At 51.5% G+C, this 18884-nt stretch overlaps 4 protein-coding genes across 4 annotated transcripts; 3 read left to right on the forward strand and 1 right to left on the reverse strand.

Moving 5' to 3' along the window:
• Positions 1 to 551: 551 nt before the first annotated feature.
• On the reverse strand, positions 552 to 3530 carry IAQ61_005440 (uncharacterized protein; the record flags this gene model as incomplete). Its single annotated transcript, XM_003840130.2, has 4 exons — positions 552 to 809; positions 869 to 1065; positions 1123 to 3171; positions 3224 to 3530. 4 exons carry the CDS (start codon positions 3528 to 3530, stop codon positions 552 to 554), a joined length of 2811 nt encoding a protein of 936 aa, XP_003840178.2.
• A 2064-nt stretch (positions 3531 to 5594) lies between these two features.
• Positions 5595 to 13486, forward strand: IAQ61_005441 (uncharacterized protein; the record flags this gene model as incomplete). Its single annotated transcript, XM_003840128.2, has 3 exons — positions 5595 to 5661; positions 5887 to 6818; positions 6875 to 13486. The coding sequence occupies 3 exons, from the start codon at positions 5595 to 5597 to the stop codon at positions 13484 to 13486; spliced, it is 7611 nt and encodes a 2536-aa protein (XP_003840176.2).
• Positions 13487 to 14433: 947 nt separating this feature from the next.
• On the forward strand, positions 14434 to 16558 carry IAQ61_005442 (uncharacterized protein; the record flags this gene model as incomplete). Its single annotated transcript, XM_003840127.1, has 4 exons — positions 14434 to 14493; positions 14651 to 15188; positions 15244 to 15717; positions 15774 to 16558. 4 exons carry the CDS (start codon positions 14434 to 14436, stop codon positions 16556 to 16558), a joined length of 1857 nt encoding a protein of 618 aa, XP_003840175.1.
• A 449-nt stretch (positions 16559 to 17007) lies between these two features.
• IAQ61_005443 (uncharacterized protein) lies at positions 17008 to 18019 on the forward strand (the record flags this gene model as incomplete). The annotated part of the gene is made up of 2 exons (XM_003840126.2): positions 17008 to 17264; positions 17501 to 18019. 2 exons carry the CDS (start codon positions 17008 to 17010, stop codon positions 17895 to 17897), a joined length of 654 nt encoding a protein of 217 aa, XP_003840174.1. The 3' UTR covers positions 17898 to 18019.
• Positions 18020 to 18884: the final 865 nt, after the last annotated feature.

The raw sequence follows: 18884 nt of genomic DNA on the forward strand, positions 1-18884 counted from the left end.
GGGGGAGCGAGTTGGATTGATCGATTGGTTGATAGACGGATAGATACCCGGATAGAAAGATAGAAAGGTTTTCAATAAATGGCTTGGGTGAGATGAGTCGGGAGATGAGCTGAATACTGTGTATGAATCATACATGTTTGCAAAAGTGTGTGGGCGTCAAAGAAGATTCACACAATGTTCATGTGTCCATTGATTCATTCGTCTCAAGTCATCCCATCTCATCCCATCCCATGTATCCTATCTGACATACTCGATCCCAACACAACAGCAACAGCAGCCAAACTAAGCCAGAGCAAGACATAAACCCCCCACCCTATCCCCCAACAAAAAGATTCACTTTTTCTCAAAACTTTCCTCATTGGCATGCACGCATATCGACATCCCTCAGTGTCCAAAACCAACCACAGCAACAAAACAAAACAATCTATACCAACGATGCTCGTAAAAGAAAAGAAAAATCCCGTACGTATGCTCATACCCCATAAAACCGTCACCTCCCTACCTCCAAAACCCAACCCCTACTATCCACCCAAACCCTCCCCTTCCCCCATCTAGAATATACTCCACCCCGCCTTCCTCCTCTCGCCCCTAACATCCCGAAGCCCCCTCTCCTCCCTACGCCCCATAATCCTCTTCTCGCGCTGCTCAAGCTGTCTGAGGCCCTCCATTTCCTTGAGCACGTGTTCGAGGAGATCCTTGCGACGCACGACATCGAGGTGACGTTTAATTTTCGGGTCTTCCTTTGCGAAGCGGTCGATTTCTTCGCGGGAGAGGTTGCGGCCGAGACGGGCGTCTAGTTCGCGGGGGAACTGGGTGGTGTGTTAGATCTGGTTGGACTCTTTTCTTGAATGAAGGGGAGATTACTTACGAGGTAGAAGTATTTACTGAGTAGTTCGGCGTCGAGGAAGAGGTCAGCGGTGGTGGTGAGTTTGTCGGCTACGGCGTCGAGGAAGACTTCGGGACAGTGGTATTTGTTCTTCTTTGTCGCGCATTGTTTGCTTTTTACCGCGAGGATGCGCATTTTGAGCACGTCGATGCGGTCGCGGAGGAAGACTGCTTCACGGCCTGGTTGTTTTCAGGTTAGCAAGGGCCCGAATACAAGTGATTAATTTGTCAACTTACCCTTTGCGAGAAGTGCAGAGCTGAATCCTCCAGCTCCTCCAACACCATCGCCCTCAAGCACGACTTGTCCCGCGCGCACGCGGTCGATGAAGGACATGACATCCTTGACTTTCTTGCGCCCGCCGACCTGGTCCTCAAGCTGCTTGACAGCCGCCTCCACGACCTTGAGCTCATCTTTGAGAACATGGGCGACATTTTCGCGACCCCTAGCCCACTCGCTGTCTTCCACCTCAATGCGGTATTTGTATGGTTTGATGCAGATCTCCAGCTCATCTGAGATATCATATGAAAGATCTTTGAGGATGGTGGTCGATGCATCAGTGATGGCCTGGCGAGCGAAAGGATGGGCAGCAAATCTCGAGCTCGCAATGAGGCGGTCGATCTGTGCGTGTAGTGCGTTGGCGACGACCGTGGTGGCCAGTCGTCCAACACCGAGCTTCGTCAACGCAGCACTGGAGCTATCGAGCTTGATCTTCCAGATTTCGTCTTCGCCTTCTACATCAGCTTTCGCGAGCCCGCTGAGAGGATCGGTATCGGGGAAGGGCACGTTTAGGTCATCGAATGGCCTATTCCAGTAACGTTGTGCGAGGAGGTTCAGGACTTGCTGATCAAGTTCGTGTTTTAGTAGTTCGCGAACTTGCTGACGGCCAAATTGTTCGGTGAAGCTACGGAAGGAGTGTTTGAAGCTGTCGAGAGATTCGGCGAGATAGGATTCGGCGCTAATGGGACGCTCGTTGTATTGGACTTTGTATTCGTATCGAGCTTCTTCGAGTTCTCTCTGAATGGCTTCGCTGGTGGTCTTCAAACTGGCAGCCATAGTTTGTTCGAGCACATGCATGAGCTTCTTCTTGAGATTCTGGGTACCGACATCAAGGTGGCCTTCTGATGAGAACTCGGGATGCGCCGAGAAGTATGCAGCCTCGTTCTTAGCGATGGCACTGGTGATGTTGCCGTTGCCGCGGGTGAAAAGCTTTGAGCCGCCGGCGTTGGGAGGGACGCGGCAGACCACACCAACGTATCCTAGTCTTAGAGCGTACTTCTTATCGTTTAGTAGACTGGCCCCACGCTCAGGGTCGACAAGGTCCATCTTGGTTATGACACCAATTGTCCGCTCACCACGAGGATCCATTCTTCTCGATGCACGGAGCGCTGTGCTGTTGGCCAGATCTACGTCTGCTGCTGAGATGGCAAGGATGAGATTCGGCGGCCGAATGTATTTTTCGCAAAGCTCAGAGATGCGTTCTTTTAGTTGTGGCGGCTGATCACGGCCAGCCACTTGGATATACCCCGGCAGATCGATGAGAGAGAGATCCGGAACATTGGGCGAGTATATCCGGAGCTGGATGGGGTCATCTGATACGCAATCGCTAGCCGGCACAGCGAGGTTGAGGTCTGTCAAGGTCTTCTGGATCTGACTAAAGTCTGTGACCTTCCCAAGGCCAAGTGCAGGAAACTCTCCATATTCAGCCTTCGCATCCGGCGTGTTCACTAACGTAAGCTCGATTGGCCGGCGGGTGACCATGTTGTGTCCCTTGGGCAGGAACTCATGTCCAACGATAGCCTCCAATACAGAGCTCTTGCCTGAAGACTGCGACCCGATCACGACAATCGAAGGCAGTGTGAGCGTGTCCGACTGGCCAACAGTTTGTAGTAGGCCTCGAATCTCAATCATCTTCTTGGTGAGCATCATCATCTGCTCGTCTCGCGCAATCTTCTCCGCCTCATATTTGTCTTCATCGTCCTCCTGTGCATACCCAAAGGCTGCTGCTGTGGAAGCACCTGCAGCCGCTGTTCCTGCACCGCTGTGCTTGGGCTCCTCTGGCCCTCTACCGCCACCGCCACCACCTTTCGCCCCGCCAGACTCGTCCTTGGCCATCAATTTTGGGAGCCATTCGGGATATTGGACCTGTTCGAGTTCGTCTTTGGTGGTTTTCCAGCCTTGCTCCAGTTGTTCGAAGAATCCATTCGCCGTGCCTAAGACGCCGCCTGCAAGCTCAGAGGCGCCATCTTTGGTGCGATGGAATAAATCGACGGCAAAATTTCCAGCCTCTGTACTTTGTCAGCTTTATGATTGGCTGCCTCTTGTATTTTTTGTACACACGGCCAGCCTGGTACTGTATATATGAGACGCCTGCAAGAACTGCGCCACCAGCAGCAGCGCCAGCGGTTGCAAGCTTCGTAACAAGCTTTGGTATTACTCGCACAAAGGATATAGATCTTGTTGCAGGGAGATTATGTAGTGCGTAGGTGCCCAGAGGCCATGGTCGCCGTTTGATGAGTCGAAGGCCGGCTTCGTTGCGTAGAAGGCCACCGGCGGGGAGGGTGTTGGTGGTGTAGAGGCGTGGGGTGAGGAGCGGTGTTCGGCGCGCAAGCGTGGCCAGCCGTGTCGCGACGAGCCTGCCGCTCATGGTGACGAAGAAGACAGCGGGTTTCTTGGTGGTGGGATCATAGGCGTCGTGATGTTCGTTGGTTGAGATTAGGTACTGGGTGCGAGGGTTGAAGTTGCGGCTATGCACGTCACAGTCACTTTTAGGCGACACTGACACGACACGACAGGGCAAGGGTCTGGGTAACCTGACTAGGTAGCCAACTAACGTTAGTGCATAGTAGGCCATCCCAGATCCACTCAGCCTGGAATCAATCGCCTTGTGGCCACGACATTCCACAAACCAACTGCTGCAAGGACCTGAGACCAAGACGGTACATGGGCTGTATAACAGTACTTCCTTCCATCTTGTTCATCTTTCTCTACATGGTAGTGCTATCTCCTCCTCCTCCGCCTCCTTCTCCTTCTTCTTGTCCCTTCACTTCAGGCAGATAATGGCCCTCTCCCCAAATGAATGGAGCAATGAACCTTCTTCTTTCAGCATGTCTCTCAGCCAGTTCCGCGATCCTTCCACCTCCCTACTTGCAAATTTGACGAGTACGAAGCCTCGCACGTTCGCCGCACTCCACACAAGCCCATCCGTTACTTCTCTCTGCTGCCGCTCCAACCGGCGTTGCTCTTGTGGTGACAGCTCTGGGAGCGCATCATCTCCCCAGTTCCTCCCCCCGATTCGCGGGAGTGCTTCAAACTCGTCCAAGAAGAACTTTGCCAGACAAGCAAATATAGGCCCACGGATGATCAATGTTCCGAACACAGCATATCCATCCATTCGTGATGACAGTCGCATGTCTGTTTGACCGTGCTCATCCAGAATTAGGTTGTCGCGTAGTAGCAACCGCTTCTTTCCGCCCTCATCCACGGTCCAAACCTCATTCTTGCTCTTATACTCGTAAATGTCCCAGTTCTCCCCCCTAGCCGAACGTCCACTGGTCACCCAGTCACAGGCACACAGGTTTCCATGCTCCTTCTTGAGGTGATACGTCTGGCACTGCGAGAAAGCACTGTGGGCAAATGGCTGTACTGGATCCGGTAGGTATACCAATGCTGAGTCCCTCTCAAGACTGACAGTCATGTACTGATGGGAGACCAAGTCCGCCGAGGGCGTGTTGAAGATTTTTGTCGAGCCTTGGGTCAAAAGAATGAGCCGCGTGTTGCTCTGCAGCTTTACGACGAGGTTTATGGTATCTCCAGCAACGACGCCACCGCCATAGTTGAGAAGGAAGACAGTGTGAATGAGCCGTGGTATCTGCACATCTTGCACAGGATCACTCTCTGTCGTCGTCGTTGTTGTTGTTGTTGTTGTCGTCGTCAAACAACTTGAGCTCTGATCTGGTGGAGGCAGAGGATCGGGTGCGACTAACTTCAGTGGATATTGATAGGATAAGGTACGAAGAACTGGCTGATCTGGCGGAAGAAGTTCGAGCGTGATGTTTCCATGACCAGGTTTAGATGTTGACGAGCCGAAGGGGGATACGAAGAACATGTTGACGTGTTAGGTATAGGAATCGACAGTGGAACATGGTGTGTGTTTTAGACTCGAGACAGCAGCAGGAAATCTCTAGAGGATATCACAAACTCAAGAGAATCATCGAATCCGCGTAGCCAACATGTTTCTGGCGTCGTGAGACTGAAAACAGACAATAGCCAAACAATACCTAGAATGGGCAGGTTGATCGCGACAAGTTGACTGCGATAAACGACTTCCGGCTAGGTAGAAGCGCGGGCCGTCATGCCAAGACACCCCGCTTGTCTTTTTGAGTCTCGTTTTCTGCCGCTCACAACCCCACTTCATCTGCAGCAAAACTTGTGGCCATTTGACGGCCCACCAGCGCCAGTTCGATTCTCACTGTCGATTGCTTTGCTGACCAATTGACAAGGTTTGCTATCTTTTTGCCGTTTCGTTCACGACGCCAATAATACCATTTCCACACGCTTCCGATTCGCTGCACGCACCCGACTCGCCTGAATCGACCCAGAATTGCGCGTGTTCGAGTCGCCCTTGCACCATTCTTGCCATGCAATAAAGCATTTTGCGCACTTTTTTCCTCCTGGCGTTTGGTAGTTAGACGGGGACGGGTGGACAGTCATGGCAACAGGTTTCGATGCGCTCATAGACTCAGTCTTGTCTGACATTGCTCTCTGCGGCGTGCACGGTAAGTTTTTCATGGTTCGCAGTCACGTTTGGCTGTCGTCGGTCCAAGTGCAAGTGCTGTTTTGTAAGCCAGTGCTGCACGGTCTATGAAACCTGATGGCTTTCATGGTTGAGCAACAAAAATAACGAGCTTATTCAGCCCGACTCCTTGTTACTGCCTATTTGCATTTGGTTCCTCTCTCTTCACTACATACACTGTCTAATTGCTGACTCGCTTTGACTGCAGGGGCTGGCAGTGCAGAATTCTATCGCTTCATACAGAAATTTTACGAGCCTCTCAAGGACGATGTTCAGTCATCATATGGTACCTCGACCCGCCCTAGCCTACCAGCTGAGGGACTTGGTCGCAAGTTCTACGAGAACGTATGGACCTGGGTGTCGGGCCATGCGGACATGCGCATCATCTACCAGAAAGAGGTTCGGCACTACACCTTATCAGAGTTTGAGGCAGCAGAATTGCACGAGACTGGGACTTGTGGTGGTACTTCCATGACTGTTTCCGACCAGCCAGCTTGTAGGCCTGACAACAAATCAAAACGACCCACCAAGGCTTTATTGTCAATGGGTAAGGCCATCCGAGAGTATTTGGTGAAAGAGGGAAAAGACGACAGAGCTGGTGCAATAGTTGCCACTTTAACTCCCGACCGTGCGCCCCTTCGTCAGCCTCGCCATGCTTTGGTCAGTGGTTATGATGCAGAGTCTGTCTTTGATGACCCGGAATCCACCATCACTGCGCCGCGTCTCTATGCCAGCCAAGGCAGGATCTGGCAGGCTCTGACTGGTCATGGTATCGATCTCAAGAAAGTTCCTAGCATGGAATTCGTACTACTTTCACTCATCACTGCTCGCGGATCGGAAGGGATCGCTCAAACCGACTTAATTAGGGCAAGTGGTCAAGACAAACGTTCAGTCCCTCATAGAACGGATGAGCTTGCGCGTAAAGGCTATATCGTCAAGGTTCCTGTGCAAGCTGGCAAAGTTCGTACAAGCCTATGTGTACACAACAAGTTCGCTTCTCAGAGCCACTTCTTGGCTTCAAGCGCACAGGAAGATGTGTACAGAGAAGATAGCTTCGTGCTTTCGGGCTTTGTCCATCTACTCTATAACACCTTCAAGGATGCCGGCGTAGTCCCAACTCGCGAGCTGAGGACCAGACTGGTAATCCAACGTGCATTCTTAGCTTACTTCAGGACCCCTCTCTAACGTTTTCGTAGGGTGTGCCGATGACGACTTGGAACAAAAGGGCCACCCAAGGTGCCCTGATCAGACTTGACCAAACGGGCATGATCAAGAGATTGAGGGTGCGCAAGAAGAAGTCAGAGGACAGCTGGCTTACCTGCATACAAGTCCTGCGTAAACCTTGTGATGAGGACGTTATGAATCTCCGTTTTCGACGCCAGGATCATAATGCCGAGAATGCTGCTGACGAGGTTCTTGACGATGACGCTGATGGAGATACGCTGATGAAAGACCTTGAAGTCGACACTTTGGAAGATGGTGATGCCGATGTAGGACCACAAGCTAACAAGCTGGCCTCCACCTCCGACCCTGACCGTATTCCCCCACAGTGGACCCCAGACCAGTTACTCGCAAATCTCGCCTTTGACGCTGTCGCAATTGGCGGCTCTGACGGTTGGGATTCAACTCAACTACGTGACCGAATGGTTGGTCCTTTCTGGAGGCGACCATTGGAATCATACTTTACTCGCTTAACCGATGATTGGGAGAAGACTCAGCCTCTAAATTTACGGCATTTAGCCATCATACGAGATTCGAGGAATACTGCCGAGAAGAAGTATCTGCATTATGTCTACAGGACTCACGGAAACTTTCAAAAGGCTGTCGATGCGGGTGTAGTCCACTGGGCCGGTGTCAGTCACTCTGTGACTACGGTGCCGGTTGAAGATCCATCAAGTCAGAGCAGTAAACCGGAAGGTGTCAACGTTCTAGATGCCTGGGGCTTCAAAATCACGAATCCGAAAGACCTTGAGCGTAGTGATGGTTCCGCAACACTGTCTGAGGCGCGCGAAGCAATCGTACATCCACGCACATATGGACCGCGATGGGACATCGCCATATCTCATGAGATAGGACATCAGAACATCGATGAGATACCCCGCTCATCACCAAAATTTCCACGTGGCCCTCAAAGGAAAGGGCGTGAGATGGACGGGAGACCGACTCTTCAGAGTATCAAGTTGATGTATGAGAAGAAGTTTGCCCCAATTCTATCACTTAGTCCTGCGCAGCGTATCTCTTTGGGACTGAAGCCGCACGGTCGCCTGAGCAAACATGCAGCAAAGCAGATCGCGGATCATCGACGAAAAACTGGAGATCCGTGCTCATTGCCCGACAAGATTGAAGGTGGCCCATTGCGAGGGGGTAAGCCACCTTTGATGAGTGCCGAGGAGCGCATTGCGGCCGGTCTACCGCCCAGAGGCAGACTTGGGATTAAGCAAGAGAACGCGATTCGAGTCCAGCGTGGGCTTGCGAAAATACCCACCAAGACTGAGACGCGAGAGAAGGTAAAATCTGAGCCGACGGTGCTTAGCAAACAGCAGAGGATTGACTTGAAGTGGATCGATCATGGCCGTCTGCCGCAGGATCTCATCGAGGGTCTGCGCCAAGAGCGTAGAGAAGGCATCGCACTGAAGGATTCGAAAGTCATCGCCCTATACGATGAGGTTATGAAGGCCGCTAAGATTGCAAAAGACATGAAGGAAGCTGCTAAGGCTGGTAGATCTCACGTTACAGGGCCAGCTGTGCCCAGTGAGATGACCGACAAGCAGGGCACTGCGACAGTCGACAAGGCCACAGGGCCAGCAAAGCACATTCATGAAGAAAGACCAAATTCTCCACAGGTTCTCCAAGACAAAACTGCCGCATCTGTACCAGCGGCTCAACGGCTTGATTCATTATCAACAGCAGCTGATGAGGCTGCCGCTCCTACACAGGAAGCCGGCAAGGCAGCGAAGTCCAGAAGTATAGTTGATACAACTACTCCGACCACATCAGCCGCCGAAGGGGCTATGAAATCAGTGGTAACGGCTTCTCCCGCGAAGCGCAAAGCGAGTATTTCAGGTACAGGCCCAAAGACTCCCAAGAAACGACGGACAAATTCTGCTATTCTGCCAAGCACAAGCGCTGAAGAGTCTACTACGACGGGACCAGGCGCCGCACATGCCCTCAAAGCTTCAAGTTGCACTGTCTCGCCACAGCAGACAACTGAGGAGCAGTCATCCCTAACCATTTTGAGTTTACCCATGGCTGACCTTGTCGATAATACGATTCAAACACATCGGGAGAGCATCGCCCAGGAAAACGCCCAGCAACCAGTGCATTCACAAGTCAACACTTTCGTAGACGTACAGGATCCAGCCACTCCTTCGGCGCTAAAGGGTAAGGCAATCCAGGGTCAACACCAGCCACTAGACCTTGTACCTCTTGATACTGGGACACATGGATGTGAGACCGCTAGGCCGGCACCTTCAAACCCGGAGACCGCTTCAATTGTGAAGAAGGCTTCTAAATATCTTACGCTTGTTCCCCCAGAAATTGACAAGCTCAAGATCAGCGACAAGGCAAAATACAGATTGTACACGGAGCGCTCATTGCCGGGGGTCTACTTCGATAACTTGTCAAAACAGAAAGCCCCACGGGGACGGCCGCGCAAAGCCTTCATTGCCACGTTCAGACTGCCACGACTTTCAAATTTTGACTGGTTCCGCCCTGAGCCTAGTACCCCACAGCCGCCTTGTGAACGTGAACACACGCCTGTCCAGCGGGATATTACTTTTATTCAGGAAGCAAGCATCGGAGGAAACGTGGAGACTAGCATCACTCGTAGTGGTGAAGTGCGTTTCGATGCTATTTCCAATGCAACCCAGCAACATGTTACCAATGGCCATGTCCCAAACGGAACTACCATTCGATCGTCTGCTGTTGCATCATACCTTGGAGAAAATTCCCCGTCCAATTTGCACATCCTTGGCATCGACGAACAGCGTAAGTTGCGAGATGATTCTGTAGCAGATGGTCTCAGAGATCAGAATGGTGCCACATTGCCCGCACTGGATCGGATCACCAAGGTTGGATCGGACTCAGCACACACCAACAGGCAAGTTCATGTTGAGCAAACTGTTGACAGATCGCCCATTGCTGTGGCAGGACCTACCTTATCATTACCACCACCCCCACCTCGGACAGTGGCGGGGTGGACTGTGGTCAATAGGAGCGCGCCGTCCGGCCCGTCCGGTTATGAAAGCCCATACGGACCAAGCTCGCACTCCAATACTGCAAGCCAAACACAAGTCATCAATAGTCCAAAAGTATCCGCGACTACGTCACCCGTTGTCAATACTACTTCTTTGAACAATTCTAATCCAGCCTCGTACCCCAGCACTTCTCTGCTGAGGAGGACCTCATCCGTCATGTACAAGCCTCGGTCCAGGGCACATAGAAAGAGAACCAAGAAACCCCAAACGATAGGCAGTGCGCTCTTCTTTCGACGTCAAATCATCTCGGACATCATTGACATGTGCAACGGTGTCTTCCCTGATCAGGGCGAGATTGGTAGACCGTTTAGTAAGCTTTGGGATCAACGCCACGGGCATGCAAAGGGTTTAGAGAAGCCGATTTCTAGTACGGTGAATGAGACCATGCGGAACATGTGTACTGATCCTGCGTTCGGTCTAAAGAGAATGATATTTCAAGTCAGGATGAACTACAAGAAGGGACCTTTTATTACAAAAAAGTCTATCATTGCACGTACACATCTGGACGCCAGTAGCCCTCAGGTTTTGAAGCTGGCACGCGACATAACCAACTTTTCCCACGAGCGATCTCAACAGTACTTCCCAGAAGAAGTTCGCCATCTCCTCGATGATACTTCTTTGTACTGGCCTGTACCCCGGGCTCCCAAAGACGAGAGCATTGTCCTCCATCCAGACCCAGGCGAGTTGGAGGATCAGATCAGAGAAGCTAAGAAACAGCGGCGACAGCGCTTAGCCGAACAGAGGAAGTCTTCGGCTGAAGCTCGCAAAGCTCAGAATGCAAGAGTCGAAGAAGTGGCGACCAAGAAAGATGCAGCGTTGGCTGGTGGAGCTCCAGGAAAACGAACAAGGCTTGCGAGTTTAAACGACAAGGACAAACCATACCAGCCTAAACCCATTGCAGGGGTAATTGACGTCGTCAATGAAGAGAGTGATAGCACCGAAAGTGGTAGGGTTGCTACAAGCGTGAATTCCGGCGACCCCGCCCTCATTTTGACCAAACCTATCAGTCGCTCCACTAATGGTCGCAATGAGACTGATACTGATATGGACCCATTGACGACTGATGAAGAGGAATCCGATGAAGATTTAGCTGGATCACCGACTGTAGCAGCCCAAAAGAACCTCATAACCGAGGCTGGGCCAGATGCAGAGCTCGAGGAGGCTTCTAACAAGCCGGTGGAACAGGGACCAGACGCGGGATTCACTGTCGCGCCTCTAAAGAGCAAGAAGCGAGTCAGAATCGCTGAGCCAGAGAGTCACACATCCAGGAAGAGGCTGCGTAGAACAATTAGCTCCGAAACTCCAATGAGCGCAGAGAGTGACACATCACCCTCTTCTGAAGTTGAAGAAGCTTTGGATGGTGATGATCAGACACAGTCAAAGCCAAAGGCAAAGAAGAACTCTAAATCCGGACGTAGGCTCGATCGATCAGGCCCTCCACCTACGCTCCTCGAACGCCTAACTGGTCTTACGGGAGATCCCAACGATCCAATCTACATTCCACCCGATCGCCAACGAACGCGCGTTGGTCAGTCTCGCCCTTTAAGCGAGCGAAAGAAGAAGCAGAGAAGTAAGAAAGGATCAGAAAGCAAGAGTGCAGAGGATTCAGATGCGCTCCATCGCTTTAAGAAGTTATGTTGCACGCTGATCATTGCGACCTTGATGTCTGCAGAAGAGGGAGTCGCGGATTGGAGTATCGTTGAGATGGTCTACAGTAATGACAAGCTGTTCGATATGCCTAAGACTAAGAAAATGTGGGCTTGGATTCAGACAGAAATGGCTCCACAAATCACCAAGCTGACCGAGAACTTTCAAACGCTGTTTCTGGATGCGTACGAACAAGGTCAACTCAGCCCTATCGAAGATCCAAGTACATATGATTGGAAAAGCTTAGCACAATGGGCAACTCGGAGCTGTGCTTACCCTGAACTACCTTTGCCTTTGCTCCGAGAAGCACTCGAGAAATTTGCAGTTGACGAGCTGGAGTACACGATTCTTGACAGAGCAAAGTGGTACAAGGAAAGGGTTGCTGATCGGACTCGAACACTGCTCCAACTGCAGCACTCGTTCGCCGCGCCGCTACACAGAGCTCGCAAGACGACATGGTCTCTAGAAGATAAGAATCTGAAAGCTCGTTCATGGATACGAGCGAATACTGCGACGCCTCAAGCGTTGTACGATGGAAAGCATGCGCATGATAAACTCATGAACCTGGGACAGAATGCACTTGTAAGTGTAGTTGGGGACCTGGTGGAGAAGAGCAGCCTCAGAATGAGGAAGCTCAAGCGCCTCCTACCTGGACGTAATTACAGTTTCACCAGAGCTTTCGCGAGGAAGTATGTGCGGCCATTCGAGCTTAGTGACTTCATGTCTGCGGTCAGGGTCAAGAAAGAGATGGATATTGCATTCACCAATGACGATCCTTCCAAACGCTTCTACAGTATCTCTCAAGTTGAAGAAGATGGACCAGTTGCAGCGATTATGACCATGGTCAGTGCCGGAATCGTCAAGCTTATTCCACAACTTCCGCCCGTCATTAACGAATTTGGTGCGCCACTGCCTCGCCTCTCTATTTGGGGCTTCTGTGAGGGTGACTACATTCACCGAGCTATGGATCGCAAACGCATGTTTTGGGACATCTACATCGTACCGACAGACAAATACCTCTTCGGCAATCCGCTTCAGCCATCGCCACAGTCGCATGACTCGCTTGAAGAAGCTAGGGTTCTTGACTGGCAAGACCTCCCGGAACCACCGTTACCAGGTAAACATGACCCAGATGCCCTACTACCGATTTGGAGCAGCATTGATGGCCAATCCATCACCTGGCCCTGGTGGTACCGTATTCTGAACCTTGTTCTGCAACCGCTCATTTTTCAACCTGGTGCCACGTCATCTGACATCTATCTGCACTGCGCTGCTCATACGACGGAAATTTTTGAGATCGAACTGGTTCTCTCTTGGCTGCAGTCTGTCAAGGCGGTCCGCGAGTCTGTTGGCGGTGGCTACATAACTCAGCCTGGCTGGTGGGCGGTGTTTGGAGATAATTTGAAGGGTGTGGGTGACGACTGGTTTGGCGAACATGTCAAGAGGAAGAGCAAGAATCATGAGAGACAGCAATGGCGTGAGCAGTTAAACCTCCAGCATGCGACATTGCATACGGAATCAAGGCAAGAGGCTGCCACTGAGACTGCCACACCACAAGCCGAGCATTTGCAGATGCCAGTAGATACGTCGCAGCAGATTCTAGATAATCCGAAGAAGCAGTATAGCATTTCCAAGGATGCACTCGAAACGTCGGGGCCAAGGGGACAGAAAGAAGGCTCGACCTCTGCAGCTGCTGTAAGCCAGTCTGCGGTACCAGATCAGACGGAGAAGTCTCTTGTCACGGAACGCCCAGTGGCCAAGGGGCAGCAGTCTCCTCCAGCTACCGACACGGCAGCCGAAGATGTTGAGATGGTGGAGGTTGATGCCCAAGGTGATGAGGACGGAGAGGATGCTCACGGCGAAGATGTGGATGCTGAAGGCGAGGTCGATGATGCAGTGTACTGATTACATGTATGAGTACCGTGCGGGTTGATGGAGGAGGGGAAAGAGATTACTGGGGCCTATTTGGAGACTTGCACTTGCGCACATTGGAAGGTCAGGCCGTCTGGTCAGAAGAGTGGAGAGGGATATATGCAGTTGCAAGTAGTACAATACTACTCATTATCTCGGATGGCGTGACCATCATGTCGTAGTATGCCTTGTGCGATTGGGATAGCCTGGGTCTGGCAGTGGCAAATCACGTGATTATGACACCCCCGGAGCACGTGAGTCTTGTGAGATGAGATAGGTTGCTTTTACAAGTGAGTGAGGAGTGTATGATTGAGTGATGTGTTGAGTAAGTAGTCCACTATGATCTAGCACCTACCGGTACAAGTTTCACGTACGTACCGGTACCGGTAGCTGTTCTGTTGTAGCCTGTTCCTGTTTGCGAATGTTACATCCGGACAATACTACTCTATGGATTGGCCTGTCAGGATACATGTACATGCTAGAGTAGTGAGTGAGGTCTGTCACTCATTGCTGGGCTCTATTATAGTATCTACCGGTACCACAGTCAAGTACCGAGACTTGACTACCTACCATTACTCTAAGATCATGCCCCCCTGCTTCATTATGCAACCATGTGCTCATGAGTTCGCGTCCCATCTCGGGCTTGGCAAAGGTGCAGGAACCGCGGAGGGCCCAGATTGGCCTAGCGCCGGCTCCTGCCGTCTAGGCAAATGAGCCTCATTGGACCGCGGGTGGCCTCAATTTCTGTCCGCCCCCCCCCCCGTCAGCCTAGAGAGTCCAAAGGGTTGTATAGATTGGGAGATCAACACCGCTTTTCACGGCGGGAGGGGTCTTGCGATCTTTTCTCTTCACCTGCGAGATGGCGCGAGGCTTGTTATTGCATCCTGCACCTCCCCTCACTTGATGCAGCCCAATGCAGGGCCATTGCCGCACCCTTCGAAATGGTCTATCGAGGGAAGCCGTCCGCAGCCTGTGCAGAATGCAGAAAGCGTCGGAATCGGGTAGGTGGATTTCCATCAGCTCGACAATCGTCGCACCGTACCTCGTGCATGGTACATGGTACATGCTTCTGGGAAATCCCTCGACTGTTGGCAACATGAGATGGCCGGCTGAGCTTCATGGCATGAGTCGAGCCCGCAACGAGCTAACGGGCGGCAGTGCGATTACCAAATTCCCTCCTGTGGACAGTGTATCCGAGCAGGTCGCACTTGCTCAGGCTACCGTGATCCCACCGACCTCATCTTCCACGATGAGACAGAACAGGTTGCTAGGAAGAGCAAACAGCGTGTGAATTATGGACCAGCCCTTCCTGCCGCTCTACCCAGCAGATCAAGCTCAGCCACGCGGGCCCTGATCCGAGCAACGACTGTCAAACCGCTGCGCTTAAACGGCTTGGTCATGCAGCAATCATCACTCGATTTGGGCATTAAATTCTTCATGTCCAACTATGTCGGGGACGCTCCAGCTCTGTCCATGCTGAATTACCTGCCTGACTTTTACTCCCAAGCTGGGTATGCCAGCCCTGAGTTGCAACAAGGTATCGTGGCTACTGGGTTGGCTGGCTTTTCGAAAGCTACAGGGCACGCGAGCATGTCAGACGAGGCTACGAAACGCTACATCTCAGCAATTCGTGGTATCAATGGAGCACTGACCGATCCAAAGAGGGCTTCGCTAGACGCCACACTAATGGCAATCAGTATGTGAACCCGAGCGACCACAATTAATACAAGACAGGCACTGACTGCATATAGTCATGTCTGCTATATTCGAGATCATCACCAGCTCGTCCATCTCAGCCACCAGAAATTGTTCAAAACACCTAGCTGGCGCAGTGTCAGTCGCGTCTTTGATGCTGAAACGGGAGCAAACCGTCTTCACGCAGCGTATCCTTGGCACACTGATACAATGTGTCATCATGAACTGTCAGATTAACAATGAACCGCCGCCGCCTGGATTCGCAGAGTTGAAGGCGCAGGTTGGAGGGACCGTCCACCAATTAACTGTGCATGAGACGTTCCTAGACATCATTGCACAGCTAGCTGACTTTGAGCTTACAATGACTACGAAAGAGCTTGACGATCCTGCAGCTATCATCGAAAAGGCAGATGACCTCGATGGTAAATTGAGGGAATTCGCTAAGAATATGCCCACGCGTTGGCAGTTTGAGGAATTTCATATCAAAGACCACGATGCCGCCGAGTTTGCTCACGAAGGATATCTGCATGGTGAGTCTGCTTTGAATCTAAGATCTAAGTTTCATCAATTTGCTAATTCTCTCAAGTCTACCCTCAACGTTTCACAGCTCTTCTCTGGAACAACATTCGCTCAATGCGTATACGCCTCCACCAAGTTATTCTCCGACAATATCAGGTACTCGGATATTCAGAACAGCTGTTGCAGCCTGACAATGTGCGCGAGTCACAAGACTACTCGGTGAAAATTATCATAGCGATGGCCAGGGATCTCCTAAGGACGATTCCTCAACTCACAGGCTATCTGGAACAGTTACAGATGTACTTTGATCATTCCACTGGAGATGATTCTTCGGAGAGCAAACGATTCGGACAGGCTCTGCAATCTGTCACTATGGAGACTGCCGATAATGACAGTGTGGCATTGGTTCAGATAATTCCACATGACATCTACGACGAGGAGACAAAAGGCCACACAGGCTCCACAGTCGCATCCTCGCCAAGCTCCTCTTCCTCTTCCTCATCGCCATCCTCCACAGGATCCGCTCCCGGAACAAACAATTCTACTTCACGTCCTCGAACAGCAACCCTATTCCACACCTATTTCCAGCTGTGCGCGCTCCGCTCGATTCCGCATCTACCAGACTCGATGAAAGACTGGATCCACGGACGTATCATATGGATTGAAAGCATCGCCAACGCAGAAGATGTAGCACATTTACGCGAGAGATTGAGGAAAACAACAGGCGACGGTATCCCAGAAATTGAAGGCGAGGAATACGTCATGCAAACATATGACTTCTCGCGCAAACTGCAGATTCGACCGGAGAACGAGTCCAAGTCTTATGAATGGTCGAGACATTTGATGTGGTAGGTCGGCCGTGTGGCGAGGGAAATGGGATACAAGGACGCTAAAGAGATGGGGGCATAACATACATATATTCCATAATCCGCCATCGGCACATCTTCCCTCGACACCCACAGGTTTCGGGCTTTCGTCCGGCAATATTCGTTGGCATGGCCATGTACACATGTATGACCAGAGAAATCATCAGCATCATCAAGCACCAACAGCAACATTCCACCACAACATTCCATCTCATCTTGCTACCTCCACCCCACAACCAGATTTTAGTCACAGTCTCGGTGTTCATCATGAGTGCTGCACATTTCGCTTACCTTCAACCAGTATTCAGGTTTCCGAGTCAAGTCAGCGCCTTTTCCAAACTCCCTACCTCATCTCTTCTCAGCTACCTCGCACTCCATCCACCTGCATACAGAACCGGAAAAACATAACGCATCACAGCCCACTCGCCCCCAACCATGTCCTTCAAATCCCTCCTCCCCCTTATCCTCCTACTCCCCGCCACAATCTCCGCTGCCACCGTCTGCGGCCTAGTCGGCACCAGCAACCCCGATACCCTGAACCAGTACATGGGCAACTTCTTCTACAACGGGCCCTCGAACTTTGCCCTCTGTGCGGCCTGGTGCAAGAACGACGCGACCCGGTGTCGCAGCTTTCGCTGGTCGTATTATGGGGATGCGAACTCGCAGTATTGTGAGTTTTTCGAAGTGGCGCTGTGAGTGTTTTCCTTAACTTTTCGTTCTTTTTCTTTGCTCCTTCTTCCAGTGGGATATTTATCCAGGGATGAGCTGGGTCTGGGGGTGTTTGGATGTCTTGATGCTGTAATATCATCGCATCGCCCATTCTACACACTTACATCATCCCCCTTCTCCTTCCCTCAAATCCCACCAAGCACCTACAACCCAAACTAAACACAAACCACCATCTGACCCATCCCTCTCTTCCCACCAGAGACGGCCTCGTAACTGCCGACGACACCCAACCATTCTGGTACTACGATGTCGCCTGCGGCTTCCCCGACTTCATCGCCCCTGCAACCGTCACCACCACCGCCGGCGACGGCGCCGGCAACCCCGCGCAAACTGTAACCACAACCACCACCACGACTGTTGGAGATGCTCCCGGCGCCATCACCATTACCCAAACCACAACGACTACGGAGGAAGCAGCGCCCGTGACGAGGACGCAGACGCAGCTGGTCACGCAGACACAGACGCAGACGCAGACGGAGACGCAGTTGTCGACGACGACGGTGGCGAGGCGCACGGTTACGGCGCAGAGGCGAATTACAGGGTATGTGACGAGGTTGAGCACGAGGACGGTCTTTAGGACGGTTACTAGTAGGTAGGGGGGTTTAAGGGGGGTGAGGAGATATTTCTTGTGCTTATTGATGTCGATGTTGATGTTGATGCTGTTGTTGTTGTCGTGACAAATGATTCACTGTAATATATACTATACTATATCGTTGACTGATTCAAACGTCGTTTATCAATGGATATAAAGTTCTCAACGTGTAAAAGTGTGACCGCGTCGATACATTACCAACACAACCTCGCAAACAACCATCCATCCGAAACACTCCACTGACCTCACCTCCAAGCCCACAAACCCACAAACATCACTCACACAAAAAGCACACTGACAAAAAAAAATCAAAAAAAATCAATTGTAAAATACCTATCCTTCTTCCCCTCGTACCCCCACCATCACAGTACAATCAATCATCAAGTTCGGAAACGACTCCTTACCTGTAGATACCCAGCCACCTCTCCCCCTCCCGCAAAAAAAAATACAAAGAAAACACTACCCCGTACTAACAAAAAAAAACCACTTACGCAAATTACCTAGCCGGCAGCGCGCACGCGCCACCAAAGGGGCGTGGTGGGTCAGACTTGTGGAAGCCCTGCCACGGCGAGACGAGGGGAAAGTAAAGCTGGGTGTGGTAATAAAACATGCAAGGAGAAGAAATCACCTTTGGTCTACGGCTTCGAGTATCTCGTGGGCCAAAGAAGAAGGAGAAAAACCATACTGTTGCCCGTGGTGGAGAGGTCCGATGGCGCTGGGGATGGAGGGGTTGGCTGTCGTGAGAAGGATGTTCAAACGTACGGTGGTATATACCTTTCCATATCGGTAGTGTAGAGGAGGCAAGATGAAAGAGGTGGAGGTACTGGTGCTGTTGTGATCGGGTGATACCTTTGAGCGAGAAGATACCTTGTGCGAGACTTTGAAGTGCTTGTGTCCGTTGTCCAAGCTTACCCTCTCTCATACCTAGGCCCGGCTGACGGAGAAAACTGCAGTCTGCCCGAAGCGTTTGTCAAGAGTAGTTGCTTTGCAA

This window comes from Plenodomus lingam (genome assembly GCF_022343315.1).
Source record: "Plenodomus lingam strain CAN1 chromosome Unknown contig_22, whole genome shotgun sequence".
Classification (NCBI taxonomy): Eukaryota; Fungi; Ascomycota; class Dothideomycetes; order Pleosporales; family Leptosphaeriaceae; genus Plenodomus; species Plenodomus lingam.